Source organism: Sarcophilus harrisii, chromosome 4 (genome assembly GCF_902635505.1).
Source record: "Sarcophilus harrisii chromosome 4, mSarHar1.11, whole genome shotgun sequence".
Lineage (NCBI taxonomy): Eukaryota > Metazoa > Chordata > Mammalia > Dasyuromorphia > Dasyuridae > Sarcophilus > Sarcophilus harrisii.
This window is the reverse complement of record NC_045429.1, coordinates 49831492-49848380: the sequence shown is the minus strand read 5'-3', so window position 1 is coordinate 49848380 and position 16889 is coordinate 49831492. Positions and strand designations below refer to the sequence as shown.

At 42.5% G+C, this 16889-nt stretch overlaps 1 protein-coding gene across 5 annotated transcripts in view; it reads right to left on the bottom strand.

Moving 5' to 3' along the window:
• The window catches only part of LOC100922210 (carboxyl-terminal PDZ ligand of neuronal nitric oxide synthase protein), a 374239-nt gene that overhangs the window by 21624 nt on the left and 335726 nt on the right, over positions 1-16889 (bottom strand). For 4 of the 5 annotated variants that reach the window (XM_023501741.2, XM_023501743.2, XM_031936789.1 and 1 more), the window contains 2 exons: positions 10320-10485; positions 7124-7276 (listed from right to left, as the gene is read on the bottom strand). In XM_023501741.2, coding sequence (XP_023357509.1) covers positions 7124-7276; positions 10320-10485 — 319 coding nt within the window. Of the gene's footprint in view, positions 1-1238; positions 1320-7123; positions 7277-10319; positions 10486-16889 lie in introns of those variants that run through there. The other variant, XM_031936791.1, reaches the window with a different exon arrangement.

Below are 16889 nucleotides of genomic sequence, written 5' to 3'. Positions count from 1 at the left end.
TACCCCTTTTTAAATACCATAAAACTCTCCTCAGAAGGACCTTTGAATTTCATCCATTTTCTCAGCTGCCATTGATGATTCACTTGCCTAGATGTCACCAACCACTTTCTCTACAGCCAGGTCTTTATTACAACTCTTTCCCAGGCAGGCCAGCCTAAGATTGATTATTATAAAAGCCAAAATGTATTATATGTAATTAAGTGAATATGTATACACAAGCAATAAATAGATCACCTTGGCCTGGATGAGTTGAGCTCAAATCTAACCACAAACACACCAGTTTGTACAACCTCAATGAATCGGTCAACTACTGTTTGCCAAAGTTTCCCCATCAATAAAATGGGAATAATAGCATCTATGTCCAAAGGTTTTGTGAAGACCAAATAGATAATTGTAAAGTGCTTAGTATATAGTACATATAGTAGATGCTATATGGAAGTTATATTCTACACATATTTGTGCCCACATACATACTAACATGCACCAATACATGATTTCTTATTCTTTCTCACCAAACACCTTTCATAGATGGGGAAGGGCAAAACCTAGAAAATCCTCATTTCTCATATTATCTGTTTTCTTCTGGTATTCAATTGGGTTCCTTAAATCCTGCTCCTGCCAAATGCAGTGACAGTGGCAAAGGCTCAGCCTTAAATTTCATGAGAGTTACAATGTGAGGTACAATGCTGGCCCAAGAGTCAGAGAGCTAAATTCAAATTCTGCCACAAACCCTACTATCTGTGATGCCTTGGGCAAGTCACTTAACTAGCCAAGTGTTTGTTTCTTATCCCTTGGACTGAAGATTTATAATCCTATGAGTTACCCTAGTGATTCTTAAAGTGTGTGGTCCAGGAACCTCTGGGAGAACAGGAAGTCAAATTTATTTTTACAATAATGTGATTTCTTATATGGCAGATATAATCCACATAAACAAAAGTTCTTGGTGGAGGATTCTTAATAATCTTTAAGAGTATAAAGGGCTCCTCAGACCAAAAAGTTTTAGAAATACTTAGCTCATCCCAGAGAAATGTTATCATTGATTATGAGATGTCTAGCAAGAGTATATTTCCTGACCACAGGGACTAGCTATAGGATCCTGAAAAAATCATTAAATCATTTTTATACATACTCTAAAATCAAAATAATTACTCATAATGCCGCTTCTATTCTTTAACCCTTGTTAGTCATGTAACCTTACTTAGTCCAATATTAAACTGATGCAGTACTTAGTCACTTACCCTTTAGAAAGCTAAGTTTGAAGAAGTCCCAATTTTCTCATCCAGGAAATGGGGAGAATATCACTTGTACGAGTTCTCTTCAGTATCACTGAATCATATACAGAATCACATAAAGTCAGAGGGATTTCAGAGGTCATTCAGTCTAACCTTTAGCTATATGGGGATTTAGAACTGGAAGAGACCTTAGAATTCATCTAATTAAAACCCATTTTATAGGCACAAAGACTGATTTCCTAGACAAGTTAAAAGATTTGGATCAAAAGTCTGTTCTCTTCCTTTAAGATGATTTTTTTTTTTGGGGGGGTCTCTGCCTCATTTAATAAGATGATGTTGGTAAGCCACCTCATAGGGCTTTTTGGCAGCAAGCAGCATGTAAAAAATAGATTCCATAGGGTGTCCTCCTTGGCCACCTCTTTTGAGGCAGAAATCCAAGCAGTTAATAAGGCCCTCCCTACCATTCTGCCTTCAGAAGCGAAGTAGACACCAAGTCTCCTACTCCGCTGACCTATTTTCTGCATCCTACAAGAAAATCAGTAACTTTTCATTGAAACAGTAAATACCCGCTTCTCCCCAACCTAGACTAGGGCACTTTTAAGCAAGAAAGTTACTCTGACTTGGTTGGGATTTTTTTCTCCATCTTTTATTTGTTTTAGGGTCTCTTTGATAAGGGGGAAACATCTTCTGAATTAAGGGATAATCATTTGCTCAATCTGTCTGCACATTTAGAATTGACTCAATGTCTGGAGCTTTCTGATTTCACAAGGGTGAAATCAGTGTATAGTAAGGATCTAATCCCGAGCCAATGCATTGAGTTGTAGAATTCCTAGAATGATCTGAAATATTCTAAGACAAACCCGAGGTCTTTCCCACACTTCTAAGATGATACCTAAGAAGTCTCTTTGGAAATTAAGCAGGTTTCTATTCTAGGAAAACACATCATAATCCCAAGGTAGATAGCAGAAGCAAAGAACAAAGTTGTCTCTGTGTGTGTGTGTGTGTGTGTGTGTGTGTGTGTATGTGTGTGTATGTGTATTTTAAACATCGTGGTAATTATAGACATCTTCCTGAATTTTCTTTCAAAAGAGCAATCTTTTCCTTCCTTCCTTTCTTTCCTCCGTTCTTTTCTTTTTTTCTCTTCATCTTCTCTTTTATTTTCCTTGATTTTTTCTTCTTTCCTTTCTTCCCTCCCTTTCTTCCTTTCTTCGTTTCTTTCTTCTTTCCTTACTTCTTCCTTGCTTTTTTCTGTCTTTTCTTCCTTTTTTTTCTCTTTCTTCCTTCTTTCCTCCTTTCCTTTTCTCTCTTCTTTTCCTTCCTTTCTTTTTCTTTCTTTCTCTTCCTTTCTTTTCTTCATCCTTTTTTCTTTTCTTTTCCGTTCTTTTTCTCTTTCCTTCCTTCTTTTCTCTTCCTTTTCTTTTTCTTCCTTCCTCCTTTCCTTTTCTTCCCTTTTTTCCCTCCCCTCTCCCTCTCTCCCTCCCCTCTCCCTCTGTCAGTGATGGTGATGAACAACATGAGATTAAGAGTTTTTGTAGTGTCATTCACTGGTTTGATCTTTGTCAAGTATGACTACAGTGTTTAGAAGACTGAACTATACAGCTGGTACACATACTTCCCAAAGAGAATCATTGCCCACATCTCAGCTCTTCAAAATTTGAATTGTAAAAGAGCAACTATTAGCCTGAAAAAGATAGCAGTATGGTGCATTGGTTGTCCTTGAAGTCAAGAAGACTCAGGTTGATGTCCCTGCCTCTTAAACATGTCTGCTACTTGAGTCCAGGAGCAAGTCACCTTACTCATCAGTTGTCTCAGACATATGTCTATAAGTCAGAAGACACGAATTCAAATCCTGCCCCAAATTCTTCTGCTTGTGACATCTTGGGCAAGTCACTTAACTAAGTGTCCTCTCTTCTCCCTGGCTTCAAAATCTATGATCCCAGCCCAGTAGTACCCAAAGGATATGGTCCAAGGAACTCTGGGATCATTGCCAGATCATCACTTGCCTCCAGGCAGCTCACTAAGACAGTAGTTATAAAGGAGCTCTGCATCAACAACATTTAAGGGAGGTTCTACACTGAAAGAGGCTTCCATTAGTTAAATGGAAAATAGGGACTGCATTCTCTTCCTCACCAAAAACCCCCAAACAACCCCCTAATACTTGAAGGCAAAACACACAATATAGATTAGAGCAGGAAGGAAAAGATCTTCAGTCATTTCAGCCAATCTTTCCACTGAACAAATTTTAAAATGTGATTTACACAAAGTCTACAATAGCAAACAAAGGTGAGGTACGAAGTCTCCAATTCCAAGGCCTTTCCTCCTCTGTTTATAAACAAATGGGAATAGATGTTATCATTAGCTTCATTACTAAATTGGGCTTATGGACTCAGAAGGCAGTTAAAGTATACAGTAGCAACTGGGACTATGAAATTTGAAAATATAATGTCCTATGCTAATGTGATTGTGATGCTGTGGAAACAGCACTGAGTCCAGAGTCAAAAGGATCTGGATTCAAATTCAAATTCTGACTCTGCCACTGACTGATCCTGTGGCATGGGGCAAATCTATTGGTTCTGTTGATCATCACTATAGGAAATGAGTCACTCATCCCACATTTGCCTGACTTGTAGGAAGGAGGTTAAGAAGGGAGGCAAGTAAAGCAGAAGAGTAAGAAATAAGAAAGAACAACAGAAAGAGACTTTAGAAATAAGAAAGATTTATTTAGCAAAAGCCACTAGACCGGTGACAACATCCAGGGAGTAAGTGCACTTACAAGGACAGAATAATTTCCCAGAGAGTTGAGTCAATAGAGTTAATGATACAACAGTTGTAGGAAAGGGAAAAAAGGGAAAAGGATTTGGAGGGGAATAAATGAAACACCAATTCAACCCTCAAGAAAGCAAGATGAGTAGATAGTAAGGCCAGAGAGAAGTTTTACAGACAGTGCTGAGATTAGCAGGAATATAATTACACATTTACAATTCCAATGTACAGTTGAGGTGAGCAGAGGCTGCCTTTCCTTCTCTGGCCCTGTGCAGTAAGTGCCACCCACTTCTGAGGGGTCTGGGAGTTCACAGCCTCTGATCATCACTGATACAGGTGTATTGTCCATACACAGCCCCCTCCCCAACCAACCCCAGCCTGTATCTCCTCCATGATGTCACAGAACTAAAGAATAAAACAGGAAGAACAAGTTAGAGCAAAGAGCAGGAAAGGAGAGGGACTGGGGGGACTCCACTGGGATAGGAGGTATGTGAGATGTTCCAATTCTTTCCCTGTCTTCCCCAGCTGAGGGTTGAGCAGCTGAGGCCATCTTGATGCATTCTGCCTGTGCCCTCCCTAGCTCTGAATCCAAAGACGCTCCCATTTGGACACACAGTGATGGCCACCCATTCTTCAACATGCAGGCACTCGTATAGTTCATGCTGTGTAGGATATCAATATCTGAATAGGTGCCATAAGGAATATCTGGGGCTAGCCCAGGGGATGGGAGGAAATAGGGCAAAAATTGACTGAGAAAAAGACATGGAAGTCCTCCCTGGGCCAAAAGCAAGAATCTAAAGTTTATTTTTCTTCTAGAAACAAGTTCAGTTCCTCATTTTTATTCTTCCTCTCATTGAAGCAAAAGGTTTGAATCAGAAGGAAGAAATTTATAATCAGGTCACCCTTTCTAAGATAAAACAAGTGTTCCCACTGGGGTCTTAAGGGTGTAGCTGCTAGCTGGAACCCAACTCCAATCCCAAATAATCCTCAGCTAACGATACTAATCCAGTTTTCAGATCAGTGGGGCAATGGTTCTTTGCAATCCTCTCAACTGCATCATCAGCAAACATTTGGAAATCAGAGAGGAAGCAGGGGAATGAAAAGATCTTGACAGAGTCAGAAAGCTCTCTCTGGAGTGAGATTGGTGTTTCATTCAGAACTAGGCCTGCCTGCTTCCTGTACCACCTCCATTAGATTCATTCCTCTTCCTCCTTCCCCACTTTTTTCTTTCTATTTTCCATTTAGTTTTGCCTTTACCAGCCTATTTCTATCTATAGTTGCCTTCTCCATATCAATCGAGCACTTTCTTGTTCCATCTATATAGATATATTCTCTCTATATATACATATCTATAGTGTATATGTTCATATCCACATATCTACATATTTACACACATGTACACCTTCAGGTACCTTGGGCCCTATAATAGCTTGCCTGTGGCCTGGCTTGCCAACACGAGCCTCTCTTATAGCACAGACGTGTCCATTCTGCCACCTTTAGCCTGCTGGCCCACAGCAGGCCACTGACATGGTCAGACCTCTTCCCTCTATTTACAATGCTCTCTGATGAGCAAATACTTGGTTTCTTTCAAACTGCGTGTTAAAAATACAGTTATATGGAGGACAAAAATAGATAGAAACTTCTTTTTCCTAACTTACAAAGGAAACCTAAACAGCCTTGTGACCAATCCCTTCAACAATCCTTGACCTCTAAGCCTATAACTTTGCTGTCCAAGGAGTAGGACAGAAAGGCTCCTTCAGGAAAAATTGATGGAATCTAATAAATCCCAGTTTTCCTTCAGGCTTTTTCTAAATTCCCATTAAGAATTACCAGCTACCACCTCACTACACAGAGAGAATAACAGGAGCTTTTTCTGAATGCTGTTCCTCTAGTCTTTTCCAATATACAGTTCTTGTGAGGTATCGAATCCATCCCTCAGTTACTCTAGACGGATGCGCACATCGAGATGGTGATATGGCTAACAATTCCTGACTCAAAGTGGGAGCGGGCCCATTTGAGATTTCCATTGGCCCAAGCTCTTCCCAGCTACCAGCTGGTATCCATTTAACAAACTTTAAAACCCCCACAAACCTGCATGAGGGTGGGAGGAGATAAGGAAGATGGGCTGAAATTCTGAAGGACATAGCTTCTGTTGGCAGGACCCCTTTCCAGCTATAATTCTGATGGGTATTGCCTTTCACAGAGAGGAGGGAAAAAATCCACACCCAAAGAAAGGACCCATCTCAATTTTTTTTCATGACTCCTTCACCTTCCTGCGGGATTCAAAGGACAACTACAAAAACCAAGACAGCTGATCCTGTAGGGAATGTGTCACTTCCACGTTTGCACTGGGGAATACAATTTCCTTTCTCTCTTACCAGAACCCTCAACTCTTAGCAGCGGTTCTACTTTCAATAAAAGACAAAGTTAGACATTGAGTGACAGGCCTGACCTGGGAGAGATATCTTAAAAAGATACTTCATCCCCAACAAGAGAAGAAGGGGGTCGTTGTGACCTCGGGGAATTGTTGGTCACATTTTTTATGATGCAGAAGTTCTTCCTATACAGCCTTAGCAATTCTGGAGATGGCAAACCTCTAAAGGAATGGAATAAGACCCGGAAAACCAGGTCCATTTTTCACATCAACAGGACAATGAAGTAATAATTTGATACTGGGAATTATACCCTCTTCTTTTCTTTCCTACTCTCCAAAATTAAAACCCTTTTGGGAAACCTCAAGTTTCTCCAGGCCCCACTGGGTGAAGATTTAGCCCAGGCTGGGGATGTACCCCAGGCCACGGAGACAACTCTCCCTGCATTGTCTGACTCCCTTCACCCCCAGAAGCCTGGCCACCGCCTCCCACAGGCCCCTTACACTGCAATCTCATCATCCAGGCTATCGCCCAGCTCCTGCCTCTGCAGGACATTCAGCAGGCGGGGAGGCTCCTCCTGAGACCACGAGTCACGTTCCTCACTCTCATCCGTGTTAGATTCATATTCCGAGGCGATGCCAGACTCCCGGAACTTGATGAGCTCCAAGCTGCCCAGGAGGGGCTCTCCCCCTGATGGGGTGTCCCCGGGCGGCAGGAAACGGAAGCACTCCAGCTTCACCAAACAGTCGCGCCTACCTAAGGGGCTGCCCACCGAGTGGGCGAAGTCGGCCGAGCTGGGGCCTAGCGGGGGCAGGTGGAGGTCCTCGGGCTTGGGAGTCGTGGGGTCGCAGAGCACGGGGAGGACGCCAGAGCGAAAGGTGATTTCCAACAAACTGTCCTGAGAACCCACTGGCGGAGGAGAGAAAAAGAAGAGGAGATTGGTGGTTATATAAAATATGAGAACGTTCCTCTGGCCTTACAGGGCTGAGGCTTTTGTAAGCCCTAAAAAAGATCACCTGGACAAACAACCCTCCTGGCAGAGTGTCGCAACCAATAGAGCACACGCTCCAGAACTGAAGACCTAGCCTCTGACATTGTGCAATCTCGGGTCAGTCATGTCTTTCCTCTCTGAGCCTCAGTTTCCACAATGATAAAGAAATGGAAGTTGGATTCTGCAATCCCTAAAGTCCCTTCCAGCTCCAGAAGGATCTTAGGATCCATAGACCAGGTCTATGAGAATAGTGCTTCCTAATCCAAATTATACTGGTATTTTAAAGTGCTAAATTCTCTACTTTTGACCACTTTTCTACCTTTACTCATAGTGCCAAAGCCAACAGACTCTCCAGAAGGGCAATCTAGGCAGCCAGAGAAAAAGAGGGATCTAGGAGTGAGAGAATCCCAACACAGAGAAGGAGAAAGAAAAGAAACAGTCGGAGTTTTTTAAAGCATAAAGATCTGAAGAATATGGATAGTAAGAAGTTTTCAGTAGAAATCTACCAGTTCTTTAGGACATGATGGATAGAGACAGTCTTGGAATCAGAATGGTCTGAGCTCAGGTCCTGTTACTGACCAGGAGAGAATGACAGACTCGCAGAGCTCTTTCCAACTAATTCCCTTAGACTACTAGTATTGCCCAGCTCTCCATCAATGGAGAGAAGTTTCTACTGGGCATGCTCTACTCCAGTGGAATCAGAATTCCATCTGTCAAGGATGGATTGAGAATACTGTCTCAGAGACGGAAGCCATGTGAGTTTCTGCTGTCCCCTTATCCTCCCAACACCAGGAAGGCCTAGGAGACATCAGTCCCTCAAAATTACATGGCTCATCAGTCAACCCAAATCTCTCTGCTGAGAACAAACACAGGTTAGAAAGTCAGTAAGTTCGGGGGGATAGGGAAATCCATCACAGGAGATGGGAAACAGAATTTGGAAAATTGTTTGAGAGTCACTCAATCTAACCCGTGTTTCATCAGGCCTTTGATGAGCTAATTTCTGGGCTTTATGTGAGCCAGTGACCAAGGTAGTCCATCTCTTTTAAATTTGAAATTGAGAATCAATGGAAAAGGTCCTCTATACCTTCAAGCATACCAGGGGCACTTGGCAATGAATAGTGGGATACCAACAGCCCCACGGTGCTATGTAGGGCACTTTCCCAGCTTCTTTCTCTCTCTCCCTGACCCTTTTGATTGGAGGGCATGATGTAATGCCTTGAAATGAGATTTCTGGTGAGAAAAACCAGTGGGTTCAAAAACCTACATTATAGACATTAATGCCCAGTACAAACTCATGGGTATACACTGATTAAAAATAGGTTGTCTCCACCAAGTAAATTTAGTTGACCTAGAAAAGTGATTCTGGATCACTATTCTACATCACACAAGCAGATCTAAAGGAATTTAATCCAGCCCACATCTAGGCAAGGCTGAGGAGATGAAACCCTAATGGAGGAAGTAGAGACAAGTCCCTCATATGTTCAATCTCCCATGAACAACTAGGAAGAGTGAAAGTTGGAGAGCAAAAACAAGCATTTATTAAAAGCCTTATACATAGCAGGTATTTTGCAAAGTGCTTAATAGATAGTATCTCATTTGATCCTCTCAACAACTCAGGAAGATAGGTGCTATTATTATTCCCATTTTTTCAGGAGAGGAAACTGAAGCAGACTGAAATTAAGTAACTTGCTCAGAGTCACACATTTGAGACTGGTTTTGAACTCAGATCTTCTTGACGCCATCCAGCCCTCTAGCTATTGGGCCATCTAGCTGCCTCTGGGAGGCAAAATGGTAGCGATTACTATAATTAGTAATGGCCATGCATTCATATTGCATTTTAAGACTTGCAAAGGTTTCATATTTATTATTCATTTGATTGTGTGCAACTGCATGAAGTTGTTACTGGTATTATTCCCATTTTTACAGATGAGGAAACTGAAGGTAAAAAGATTTGTAAATGACCTACCTAAGGCCATACAGCTAGAAGTGTTTCAAGCAGGATTTGAAGTCTTGCTAATTCTTAAGTCATATTTTTAACTAATAAAACATCTGGACTCTAACCCCTGTTTTGCACTGTACAATACTGGCTATATGGCTTGACTTCTCTCAAACTCAGTTTACTCATCTTTAGCTGATGGGCCCCCTCTCCCTCCCCTCACAGGGTTTGTAAGAATGAAGAGAGAGAAAATACAAGTGAATTCAAAGTTTCTTTTCATAATTAACTTGTGAAGTAGGTGAAGAAATACCAATATCAGTAATACTGATATTGGGAAAGCTAGGAAGTACAGTGGATAAAGCACTGGGCTTGAAATCAGGAAAACTTCATGCGTTCAAATCTGATCTCAGATACTTACTAACTGTGTGACTGTGGACAAGTAACTTAATTTCCTCAATCTGCCCCAAATCCTCATTTGTAAAATGAGCCAGAGAAGGAAACAGCAAATCACTCCAATTTCTTTTGATGAAACACTCCAATATCTTTGTGAAGGAAAATCCCCAGTGGGACACAGAGTCAGACATGACTGACTGAAATGACTGGCAATAATAAAAATAGGGTAAGAAATTTGGGGCCATGGCTCCTGACTGTAAGCCCAGGACTCTATTGCTTTGCCTCCCCATGGCCTTTAACCCATCCTAAGACTCTTCTTGTGATATAAGCAAGCCATCCAGGGGCTGTTAGCTCATCTTCCATTTCTCCCACATTTCCCAGAACCCACGAGGCATCGGGAGGAGGGGGTGGTGGTGGTGGTGGTGTCCATGAGGCTTTTTATTATTCATTTGGAAAGCAGGGCCAGACATGGGGCCCCTTCCTTCCTTTCCTTCCCTCTGAAAGGGGCTTCAGGGAGTGAGGACATTTGGTTCTTAGTGCCTCTGATAACATAATTCTTGACTTTTCTTCCTACCCTAGGCTAGGGAGTAGAGGCAGAGAGTGGACAGAGGGATGGCAGAAGGGTCACTTACTGGCATCGTGTCCCGACAGTTTGAGCTCAAGCTCCTGCACCTGTTTGACCAGCAGGGAGATATGCTGAAGCATGTCTTTGTTCTGCAGCAGGAGCTGGTGGACTCGAGCCTGGGCCTCCAGTCGAGCCGCGGCCTCTGCAGCCAACTGATCCTTCAGTAAATGAACCTACGGTAGGCACAGAGAGGGAGGGCAGAGAGAGAGTGGGGAGAGCTGGTTAGTCAGTCAGTAGGCAGTATTCCAGGCCCAAGGATTCCTCCCCAAGAAAGTGGCTGCTCTCCATATTAAATTGTAAGCTTCTAGGAGGCCAGGACTGTTTCATGTCTTATCTTGGTAGCCCCAGAACCTAGTAGAGTGCCTGCTGGTTGATTAAATTTGAAAAGTCTTCCCAAACCAAGGGCAATTGGTCTTAGAATCACCCTTCCCAGGAATATGGGAATATTCCTATTCCTATAAATGTCTGGAGTTATATGGCATCTCATACTACTCTACACCTCATAGTCAAGGTCTAAGATGATGGAGGAGGAAGAAACCCTCCCCAACTACCTTAGGATGCAGCAATCATTCTCCTTTCATCTCCCTTGGGTTTATTTTCTATTTCTCCCAAATACTGCTTAGATAGCTGTTTTATAGTGAAAGTTAGATCCGCCTCTCCAACAGATAGAAAGCTCCCTTAGGGTAGGGACCAAGGACAGTGACAGTGCTTAACCCTGCTGTCTTACACACCAGAGAATTAAACATTTATGTCTTGATTTATAGGCAAAGGGTTCTTCCCATTACACTGGGGCTGATAAAGTTCAAAGAATCTCAGGGACTAGGACCTATGTCATAATAAAAGACATCAAAGGGACATTCTCAATGTTTAGCCTGAAGAGGAATGGCAGGGAATGAGGGAGCAAGAAAACTATCAGTCTTGTGAAATGGGGATTAGATTTATTCTGGTTGAGCCTAGAGGGTAGAACTGACTTGAGTTTCAATATGAGGTAGATTTGGGGGAAGTTCCTGACAATTAGAAGCACCCAAAGATAGAGTGGGTTGCTTAGAGGGAGGGGCAGTGTGTGATTCCCCTCCCATGGGTGTGAGCATCTTTCAGCTGAACCCAGGTGACCCTTTCTTTGCCCAGGATGTTGTAGAAGGAGCACCTTCAGCTGGGTACTTTCCCAGCTAGAGAGGTTCATTTACAGGGCACTCAGCTTGTGGCAAGAAGTCTGACAGAATGAGGGTGGGGCCCGCATATGGTGTATGGGTGTTTTGTGGGTGTGTGACTGGCTAGGTGAGGCTAACAAATATGGCAGGTCTTATGCTGTGAAGGGGAGAGATTTTTGCTCCCCATCAGGGAAGAGCAGGAAGGATCTCAAGAGGATCCTGAAGGAGATGAGTGAGTCCCCTTCATGCCTCTGAAAATTGAGGGGAAAGGGAGAAAGCTTGTGTAGACAGAGGTAGAAGTGGTGTGGATGAAGACATAGAGTCAATGTAAGAAAAGCAGTCCAAAAGTCAGTTTGAATAGAGGGAATGGCTGTCCTTGTGGAGGAAAAGCAATGGAGAATGGAGTACCAAGAGAAAAGGCAACTTGTTGGAGAATAAGAAAAAAATAAGGTGGAAACAAGAGGAATAACAGCTTCCCAGAGAAACACAATAGTTCAATAAGTAGATGCCCAGAACTCCTCTGGAATGACTTAAACCATACACGGTGTTTCACAAAGGTTGGTGTAGTGTTATATTTAGATAGAGTCATTGATTTGGAACCTGAGAGGGAACTTAGAGATGTCTTATTTTATAGATGTAGAAATTGAAGCCCTGATAGGTTAAATCACTTGCCCAGGATTATACAGTACTAGTAAGTACCTGTGAAGGGATTCAAACCCAGATCTTCCTTATTTCAAATCCAGGATTCTATCAATTACTAATAGTTGGGACCCACTGACCAAATCATGAGACCCCTAGCCAAGGGGGTTGGTGCCAGCTGGCCTTTATGGGAGGGAAGACAAGAGTCTGGAGTCCTGTAGCCAAATCTCAGGCTGACACAGAGTAAGCACTTAATAAATGCTTGTTAGCTGACAGCAACTGTGTGATTCTGGAGAAGTCACTTAATCTCTCAATGCTCCAGGCAGATCTAAGACTCATTTAAGAGATTCATTGGTATTCAGTCATTTCATTGTTTCCCTTGTGCCTAACTCCTCATGACCCTGTTTTGGAGTTTTTCTTGGCAAAGATACTAGAGTAGTTTGTATTTTCTTTTAGTAGTATTTTCTTTTCCTACTCATTTTATAGATGAGGAAACTAAGGTAAACAGGGTTAAAGTGACTTGCCCAGGATTACACAGTAAGTCTGAGGCTGAATTTGAATTCAAGAAAATGAGTCTTCCTGACCAGACCCAAGAGTCTCACCACCTCACCGGCTGCCCCAGATTAAAGATAGATTGCCTATCTGCTATCAGTCTGCATACTAAGTTTCTGAAGAAATCACAGGGCTGGCCAAATGGTGTCTAGGTTATTTCCATGCTTGCCTTCATGGTCCATCATCCATCCTATGGCTTGGCTTTCCTCCAAATACCCACTATGAGCTGTCAGAGAAGCTGACTGCCCCAGTCTATGACTGCTTCTTTTCCTGCTCGGATTTAGAGCCCTGATCTTGCTCTCACCTCTCCTGATGAAAATCACTAATGGGATTCAGTTTCCACTTTCCAGCTCCAAAGAGCCTGGCCCATCCCATCCCTCAGTGGAAAGGCAGTGGCAGGAATACAATGCTGCCCTCACCGTCTGTCCCTTCCTCCTGGCATTTCTAATAAACTGCATTGATATCGGCCAAGACACCTGCTTCCCCTTTAAGGATCCACTGTAACCTTATCAGTGCAGGGGAAAAGATGGTGAGGGGTGGGATGAACTATGGCAAAAAACACCGGTCCTTTGGCCTCCTGCCTTTGCGTTTCCAGCAAATTGAAGCATAGTTCTATGAAATCTTAAAAAGGATTGAGTAGGGATGGGGAAGGAAAAAGAAGGTCAGGAGATCTATTCATCCTGGGGAACAGGAGAGAGAGTTTGGGACATTGGAAAGAGCAATGGATTTATTTGGATTCCTTACCAAAACCAGATCTCAGTTTGCTCCTCTATAAAGTGAAGGGCTGGACCAGATCACCTCTGGGGACCGGACAATTCTCAGTCTTATGATTACTTCCTTCACAGGAAGATTGCCCCAAGGGAAGGAAGCTGAGTTGCGGCTCCAATGCCCTTTTTTCCCTCCATAGGCTCAGTTTTAATTCTGGGTATTACCATGGTCCAGCCATGTCAGAACCATGGAGGTGATATACAACTTTTCTGTCTTCACACAAGCCCAGTTAGATAGGAATTTGGAAGAAAAGGATGAAAGTTACAGAAACACAAAGTCTTGGCTGTATGAATTTAACTTCTCAGGATCAGAGGATTTTTTAATGTCTCCCTTAGAGAGGCAACTAGGTGATACAGTAGATAGAGCCTTGAACCTGAATCAGAAAAACATGAGTTTCAATCCAGCCTCAGATACTTATTGTTTATTCCTGAGCAAATCACTTACTGCCTGTGTGACCAAAGACACTGATTAATTGTGTGACCCTGGAAAAATCACTTCACCCCATTTGTGTCACTTTCTCATCTGTAAAATGAATTGGAGAAGCAAAGTATCTTTTGCCATGAAAACCCTAAATGGGGTCACAAAGAATCAGATGTAACTGAATGATAAGTCACTTAACCTCTGTCTCAGTTTCTTTAATTGTAAAATGGGGAACAACAGCAACCATCTCTCAGGTTCATTGTGAGGAGCAAATAAAATATTTGTAAAATGCTTAGCAAAAGATCTGACAAAGAGTAGGCAATTAATAAATTATCTCTTCTTCCCTTCCTCTGACTTTTTTTTCTGTGAAAGTTATCTTTCTTCTTCAAACTTCTTATAGCACTTTGCTTTTGCCCTTATTTCATTTGCCCTTGCTATTCCAGTTAGATCAAATGTTTATATGGATTATTTGTGTCTGCTTGTTGCTGCCAGTTAAGAAGCATTTATTAAGTGCTTACTTTGTGTCAGCCTGGGCTATGGCCACTAGACTCCATGCCTGTGGAAGATCGAGCCTTCCAAACTCCTATTGCTCTAATCAGCCAGAATTGTACACACTGTATTTTGACTCCACAATGGGAATGTCATTCCGGTCCTCTTTAAGAATGAAGGACAACTAACCCGCCATTGCACTTTCCGGTCTGTAAATGCCTTATGGATAAGTGAGAAACTTTAGCCTCTTTTTATATCCACAGGGCTTAGCACAGTGCCTCGAACATAGTAGGTACTTAATAAATGTTGATTAAATTGTGTACTTGGCCTTTCGTCCATTAAACTGTAATCTCAATGTGGATGAGATGGTGTCATTCCTTTTTTGTGAGGAAAAAGAGAATTTGGACACATGATTTCATCAGTTTAAAATCCTGATTTAAAACCTCCCTCCAGTAAGGCAGATAAGTATGTCTGGAACTTGTCTGTACAATTTATAATTTTAGAGAGGGGCCTGGAGGCACTGATAAGTTAGGGAGCTTGTGCCGGGTCAGACCTTGATTTAAGGTCTTCTGGACCATAAGGCTGACCCTTAATTCAGCAGACCACTCTGATTCTCTCTCTTCTTCCATGGAACAGGGCCATCATGGATGATTGGCAACTTGAATGACAGGGCAATAAGTAGATATCACATTTTCACATTTCATGAGGATAGAAGTCAAAGCTCAGCCCAAAGATGCAGAGGTAAGAAGTTCAGCCCTTTTTGCAGCTGTAAAAATCAGGCACAGAGCTCCAGCCTGATATTACAACCACAGGGGAGAAAGAAACCGAGGCACAGAATCATCTAGATTTCTTAAAACACTGAGAAAGTCTAACAATGCTTTGGATGTGCTTGCTTAAGATTAGGAATCAAGCATTAAACTGGGAAATCAAGAGGCTTTGGTTTAATTCAGTTTCTTCCATAATCTGTTGTATCATTTCTGGCAATTTGCTTCTTCCAGTTTCCTCATCTGTAAAACGGGGACATCATCCCACCACCTTTTTTCCTTATCTCATGAGGGTATTCAGAGAATCATGCATCTGGAACTAGAAAGGACCTCATAGGCCCTCCAATCCTAACCATGCTTTCTCTTTTATTTTTTTTTCATTTTTAGAGGCAATTGGGGTTAAATGATTTGCCCAAGGTCACACAGCTAGGAAGTATTGCCTGAGAACAGTTTGAACTCAGGTCCTCCTGATTTCAGGGCTGGTGCTCTATCCACTGCATCACCTAAGCTCCCCCTCTTTCTCTTTTAAATAATTGAGAGAATTGAGACACACAGAGATTAAGTCCTTGAGGGTAAAGGAGGAGTATGGCTAACAGGTCAGATCCAAACTTGGATGCTCAGGAAAGTAACCACCTTCACAATTATTACTAGATTAACATCTAACCTTCTGCATGGCTTGGAAAAAACTTGCCTTTTACTCTTCTTTTTTCCTCAAATATAGGTTGGATACAGGAAAAAAGCTTCCCAATAATTAAAGCTGTCCAAAAATAAAATTTGTTTCCTAGGAGAAAGTAGGTTCCCCTTCTATGGGGATCATGAAGCAAAGACTGGATGACCACTACTTGTTAAGGAAGTTAAAGAAAGAATTTCTATTTGTAGATGGTAGATTTAGATCTCAAGGCCTTCAACTCCAGTCTCCTGATGATAAGGAAATTGAGGCACACAGCAAGGAGGTGCCAGAAGTGTTGCTGGCTCCAAGTTAGGTGCTCTATCCACCATCTATTTATGCTGTCTCTACTCAGGTTAGACCAGATACTCTCTGAGGTTCCTTCATATCCAGAGATTTCATAAAATTTCACAGAATTCTGGGATTTTATGACTCACCCAAAATAATAGAATAAGTTTCTGAATGAGTCAGGAGTTGAATGGCAATTTTTGTACTTTGGGTTGTTTTCTCTCCATAAGAGTATAATGCCCAAAGTCACCCCTCCCCCTTTCCTTTGCCCTCCAAGAAACCCCCATCCCAAAAGGAAACAAGAGACAAACAATCCACTCACTGTTGAGCCTACTTGCCTTGACTCCAGCTCCTCCATCAGAAGTGGGGGCCGAGCCAGGCTGGTGTTGGGGAGTGACAGGCACATGGAAATGGCAGTGGAGGGAACCAGAGCAATTCACCACGCTCTACCCCACGCCCCCAAATATACACGCGGATGTACAAGCAAAGGCATCAGCTGCTAGCAGAGGGGTGCACTATCATTAGGTCATGCAGAAGGCAGGGGCCATGAGGGTGTGGGAGTGGGGATAAGGCTGCCGGGAAAAGCCGCTGCCCACCCTGGACCTAAAGGGCCTGGCAAGAGCAGAGTGGAAGGATGCAGCTTTGAGCAGGGCTACTTTCAATCTAGCAATGGCACTGCCTGTCACAAAGCATTAATAACATGTATACTTGTTTCTGAAAAAGCAATAGGACCGGAGAATGTTTTAGTAAGGAATACTGAGTTTCAGCGGCTTTTTTCTCATGTTCTAAGTCAGAAACTGGCAATCTATGGACCAAACATGGCCTACTTAACCAGGGCC